At 41.5% G+C, this 6,141-nt stretch overlaps 1 protein-coding gene across 2 annotated transcripts; it reads left to right on the forward strand.

Moving 5' to 3' along the window:
- Positions 1 to 2,580: 2,580 nt before the first annotated feature.
- Positions 2,581 to 6,141, forward strand: LOC133912964 (glutamyl-tRNA(Gln) amidotransferase subunit C, chloroplastic/mitochondrial-like). 2 transcript variants are annotated; one of them, XM_062355968.1, is made up of 5 exons: positions 2,585 to 2,899; positions 3,015 to 3,055; positions 4,778 to 4,833; positions 5,587 to 5,638; positions 5,734 to 6,141. In XM_062355968.1, the coding sequence occupies exons 1-5, from the start codon at positions 2,705 to 2,707 to the stop codon at positions 5,810 to 5,812; spliced, it is 423 nt and encodes a 140-aa protein (XP_062211952.1). In that variant the 5' UTR covers positions 2,585 to 2,704; the 3' UTR covers positions 5,813 to 6,141. The 2 variants fall into 2 exon arrangements, with proteins under 2 accessions (XP_062211951.1, XP_062211952.1); XM_062355967.1 differs by having other exon boundaries at positions 2,581 to 2,899; positions 4,778 to 4,905; positions 5,587 to 6,141.

Consider the following 6,141-nt stretch of genomic DNA (forward strand, 5'->3'; position numbering starts at 1 on the left):
GAGCGAGCGGATCATGGACCAGGAGTGATACCCATAGGGAACCCGCAAGGCAAATACATCCCCGCCTTCGAAACCGATTTGGGTCGGAGCCCTATCCGATAGCCCCACGGGACAAATTTTACACCTAAACCTACCCGCGGGCCGATCCAACCGGCCTGCTACCACCGTTATTTTAAACCCACACATAAACTATACAGAACGTCTCTTGAATCTCGGTCACGCCGGCGCAACAAGAAGATCGTAAACCCGGTGCAAGATCATGGCGACCGCGACGACCAAATGGCACATGCAAGAAGCAAGTTTACAGCATTCCCAGGAAAGAAAAAAAAAATGATCCCGAGAGGCCATTATCATCCCCCACAGGCCACGGAGTGGTCGAGTCGAGCGGCGGTGCATGGGATGATTACATATATGATGATATGTCTAACATAGAAATAGTTGTATGATGTTTATGTATTTATATATTTTTAATAATATGTTAGTTGGTTTGTTTGATAATTATTATTTATATTGATTATGAGTATGTGACTTTTTTTAAGCTATTTGTTTTATTGTGATGTTATTTTAAATAATCTCTAATCTTATATTATTATATAGGATAATAACGATTCACAGACTATTACATGTATTAATTGATGATTATACTTTACAGATCATAAATATAGAGATATCAAATCAATAATGTGGACACATGTTAGAGAATATAATGTTGGATAAACTCACATTGAGATACTATTATGATGGTTATATAATGTGTCATTAATTATAATCTCAAATGGTGTACCTATATGATATTTAGACCTAAGATCGTTATTGATTCATAGAATATGTAATAGTATATTTAAAGTCTATCAAACACTACTAGGTAACTAGATAATTATAAAGGTAACTTTCGGATTTGCCATTAAATATGTCATAGGGTGCAAACGATCAAGATAGAATTTATCGTCTCCTATACAGTAGGAGAGATATCTCTGAGCCCTCAATATAGATCATACTAATATGATTAAAGAGTTAATCATAAATCAAGTAATCCACTACAAGATTGAGTAAATGATCAAGCTATTTTAAGGATGAAACGTGTCTCGCCTTGAGCTTAACTGGTATCGTGAGGTAAAAGGATTGACGCATGTGTGTCTCAAGATTTTATATGTATATTCAAGAGTCAATAAGGCCTGCTAGAGATCGCTGTTAATTTTGGTTCGAAAAGGGGTTTCCGAATTTAGCCTTTTCTGTATAAACTTAACAGGTCACATATTTAATGGGTTAAAACAGAATACATAGATTTAATCTGTAAGAGCGTTTAAACGGATTATGATCCATGAGGGGATTTCAACATAGGAGCATATAATAGGATCTATATAAAGTGAGGCATGGGGAAGAGCACATACGGTTGAGCCACTCAGAAACACTAGTCAAACCTTTTTCACTGACCTCTTGAAACCCTAGTTGTACGTATGGTGCTAGCACTCCGACGTTCAATGTTCCACCTCAGAACGTGTGGATACCGTAGGGGTGAGTTGCTGGTATTATAGCATGGATCAGGTCGACATTACTCCCGACAAGACGATCACGACTAGTCAGAACGCTCCTAACAAGAAAGTCGAATCCGGAGGTTGATCCCGAATAGGAGGTCGATCGCCTATGACAACCCTGCTGAGATAGATTGATTCCTCTACATCGACGCGTATGATGTTAGATCGATCCTCTTCCACTCTTCATTCACTATATTATGTATCTAGTGGTAACGATACATAATTCTTTACTCATATAATTTTCTGATTGAATACGACAAAACTTAATTTTTTATTTTATGCTAACATAACCTATCTATTCCCAACACTGCATGGATTCCCCAACCCTTCGGTTGCCGCGGAGAAGAGCTCTCAGGCGTCGGCATGGTGGAGGCGCTCACATCCACTCGGGCGATGCAAATAAAAGACGGGAGGGTTTCGCACCTGGAGCGGGGCCCATAAACCGCAAAAAGATCAGCGGCCAGGCCCACTTGTAAGGGAGAGATTTGGACCCAGTAGAGGTCAGGCCAACAGCAACAGCAAAGGCACTTCGACATCTAGACTTCGATTCCTTTCAACAAAAAAGAGAAAAAATCGTCTAGACTTCGATTGCAAGCTTATAACTATCACTGCTCTATTAGTTCCATGCATGCATATGGACTACCTTGCCTCGCTTACGACCAGATGCATGCAGCAACTAGAACTAGTGTTGCTGGACCCGAATCCTCTGCTTTAATCGCTATTAATGCAGAGAATCACTGTATGAACAGTGTAATAAGTCAAAAGCTACAGTAGCCTGCAATAGTTAATTGATATTACTGTAGTAAGTACTGTAGCAACAGTGCTGCGTCATACTGTACCAACGCAATTTACTGTTTGCAAGATACTGTAGCGCCAGGTTTGAGCTCTCTTTTTTATCGAACGGTGGACTTTCACTTAATGCAGAGGACTATAGCCTCTCTACATTGACTTTGTTGCTACGTTGAAATTGCATGCTCATGATGATGCATCTCGGCCGGCCCCGGCACCGAACTTTTGGGAGGCGAAGAGACCAAACAAACCGACGAGGCTGAGAAGTGGGCCGTGTTGATTGGGCCGCCACGCGAGGCGATGCCGCTCGGGAAGCGGCTCGATCGATCACTGTCCGCCCACTTCCAATCTTTAGCTGGAGGCAGCAGCGAGCGACGGCCATGCTCCATGCCGCCGTCTCGGCCATCCCTAGGCTCCGCGTGGTGCCTTCGCCGCTACCGCTGCGGCGTCCTTCGGCGGGGACCCACTTGGTGCGGCCCCTCTCCTCCTCCGCTCCCCATGTAACGCCGGCGCTGGAGCTGCCGGACCTGCCCCGCCTCGCCAACGCCGCGCGCATCTCCCTCTCCCCGCAGGAGGTTAGTCACCACGCTTCTTTCTTTGCCTCTCTCGCGCGACGTCAACACTCCGGAGCTCTCTAGATGAGACTCGAGAGGCTGACGCTTGCTCCTGTTTTATGTGCTCGCTCGCCAGGCCGAGGAGTTCGCCCCCAAGATTCGGCAGGTGGTGGACTGGTAATTTATGCTACCTTCTCTCTCTCCCTGATAATTCAAGCTCCGGTTTTTAGTGCTCGTGAATTGGACTTGGTGGATTCCTGTGAAAAAGTGGTGTAGAGTAGACCACCAGGAACCCCACCCCACCAAGGCGCTGCTGCTCGTTTAAATGACGACTTATGGAACTTGGGGAATTTGAGAGCAAATATTTTAGTTCATTACCAATTCTACACTAAAATATATTTTGGTACTTGTTAATGTAGAGGCGTTGTTTCTTGTTAGTGTAATTTTTGCACGTTGCTGTTAGAAATATGCACAGTTTCTTCTGGGACCGTAAAAATAGTAAATAGAACAAATTCATTTGGACTTCAGCGTGATATATTGTCCAATTACAAAGGTTGAAACCGATGTGTCCTCCCATGTTTTTAAAGTTTCAAATAATTGATAGTATATATGACGTTGATATGGGGCCAAAACTTCACAATGAGATGCCTCTGCGAGAAAGTTTTTATATTTGACTCTCCATTATTCTGACATAAAAGATATGCCATATTTATCTGTTGCATACGGTTGTGTGAATCATGTACTCCAAGGTGCTCGATTGTAAAAATGTAAAAGAACTTCCTGGTGAAAATGACATACTGATTCAACACATAGAAACTAACTGTAGATCCAATGGGGTTGAACCAAAGCATCACATGAACGTTAATCAAAATAACTACTCTGAAAGCTTGTTTGATTATGTAAAGGACTTTTGATGCAACATTTATTCTTTAAATAGGGATTTGACAGCAGTTTGCAGGTGCCTGACTTGCTGGATATTTTGTTCCATGATTTTACCTTATATGACCAAAAGAATCATCACCCATCGAGACACCCCAATACAGGTGCTTCTAGTTTACTCCATTTAAGAAAAAAGATAGCTCTAGCTTATAAGCTCATCCGAACAATTCAACCAGCAGAGTGTGAAACATGCATTATTGTAGTCGCACTAAACTTAACATCTAATTATGTGCATTGGCATCGCAATTTCACATGAAAAAGGACCGATGGTTCTACACTGTTGAAGAAGATGGTGGGGGGCCAGCAGGCACAGCGTCTCTTGGCCAACACCAATTTGCCAATAAATCTATTTGGTGCTGACCCCCCACGCGTTCCCATCGCCTAAACATTTGTTAGTCCCAGTAATCACTGGTGATGGATTGTAGATTTTTAGTATCCAGGGAAATATGAACATCTTAAGAGACACATGCAGTTTTCTGTGGAAGAATGCCACGAGAGTACGAGACAAACGTTTTATTATGAGGTTTATGGGGCGGTAACGGTCTGGATGGGATAAAGTGGCCGTGATGCATGAACAGTTACAGACCTATTGTTTGTGAAAGGTCAGCATTTCTAACCTGGCCATGTGAGCATTATAAATTTATCAGATCAGACATTTTGCAGTTTGTAGAGATAAAAATGTGAGGGATAATGGTTCTTACCGATGTGGTCTAACTGGAGGGCATGTTTTGTAGTCAAAATAATAGATACAGTAGTCTCAGATGATGATTATGTGTCGTTGTGTTGTTTATCGCAAAGTGGACTGTTCCTGTTCTATGTTCAGGAGAAGGCATAAGGCCAGGGTTTTGCCGTTTTAGACACTTTGAGGGTATTGGATTGATGTTTTTATGGGCTGTGAGAAAATCATGCTTCACTGATTTTTTGGGCTAGAACTTAATAGCTCGTTATTTGTCTTTACAGGTTTGGGCAACTTCAGGCAGTTGATCTTGGGTCCATTGAGCCTTCACTTAGGGCTGGTCTGCATCTTGTTCTTCACAATTTCATCATTGATTATTTCTCATTAGCGTCTCTTGATTTGATAGAATTTGGTAAGCTTGTGCCGTTTTATGCGAATGTGATACTAAGGTTGACCTGTCATATGATTTAGTAAGTCTCCTGGTATAATCCCAATAAGCTGTGACACAGTAGCGAGCTTTTAATGTTTAGCTAGCATTTAGACATTTGCATCATTCTTGGTTTACACTATTTTCACTTGGCTATTCACATCACGCGTGGTTCAGCCCTGTTTTCTGCAATGGTATGGGTCATAATATATTATCCATGTTAAATTTTAATATTTTAGAATAAATACACTATTTAGTTACTTAACTAACCAACTTACCAATGGCTGTTTATACATATGCTTTTGAACCTTATATATTCGTAGATGCTACGTACCTTGAAAAAGGAAGAATCATGGGAGGAGATTAACTAATCGTTTTAAACAAAGTTATATTGCATATGGTAGCAAGCCTTCTAAGTTCAGAGAGAAGAGTTATATGTATTTTATTCTTTGGTTAACTTTATTAGTGTTTCTATGCTTTCATTCAAATATTTGATTTATCTCAAAAAAGTTACTACGATGTAACCCTTTTTTCCCCTCAAGCTGTTAAGACTTGAGAGTTCCTAGAAGTGTCCCTATGCAGTGTTTTACCTGTAGCCCTGTTCTGTACGTCTACTATAATGTGTTAAGTGCTAACCTTATTCATGTTCCGCTATCTCGTCCACAGGTACGACGGCTGGTAGTTCTTTGAGAGAAGATAAGCCTGAAACATTTGCTAACACCTGGAAGCAATTACTCTTCCATATTTTTTTTCACTGAAGCATCCCCATGCTTTGCAGCGAAAAGCTGAGTGTCTTTTTTGTTTTCCTCAATGCAGAGACGCCATCGTAGAGGCCATTCCGAGCTATGATGATCCATACATCAAAGTGCAAAGAGTGCTGAACAAAGAATGAAATGGAGTCTGTATATCATAATTTTTAGATTGTTGATATTCTTTGTCATTAAAGTTGGCTATTTTCTTTGGGTCTAAAAATACCTTTCTCTTGTTGTCTTTCCCCGGTATACACTGTTAGCAGAACAGTACCATACACGTACGGGCATGTGCCTGTGTTGCGACCATGTTCAGCGCACCTGTGCAGCGTCTGAACTCAGGCTTGGTTCAGTCGCTTTGTGACCTAATTTGTGTCTCTTGGTTTCTCAGCGTCGAAGGTGGACCCTTTGTTGTTCATCTATCACCATGGCAAGGACATCATCTACCTATTATTGTACATTGATGACATCA

This window comes from Phragmites australis, chromosome 3 (genome assembly GCF_958298935.1).
Source record: "Phragmites australis chromosome 3, lpPhrAust1.1, whole genome shotgun sequence".
In the NCBI taxonomy this organism is placed as follows: Eukaryota; Viridiplantae; Streptophyta; class Magnoliopsida; order Poales; family Poaceae; genus Phragmites; species Phragmites australis.

Excerpts from the sequence above, each read along its gene's own strand:
- LOC133912964 (XM_062355967.1), top strand. The coding sequence starts at position 2,705 with ATGCTCCATGCCGCCGTCTCGGCCATCCCTAGGCTCCGCGTGGTGCCT. Across the intron at positions 2,900-3,014 it reads TCTCCCTCTCCCCGCAGGAG|GCCGAGGAGTTCGCCCCCAA; the intron begins GTTAGTCACCAC and ends CTCGCTCGCCAG. Across the intron at positions 3,056-4,777 it reads ATTCGGCAGGTGGTGGACTG|GTTTGGGCAACTTCAGGCAG; the intron begins GTAATTTATGCT and ends TTGTCTTTACAG.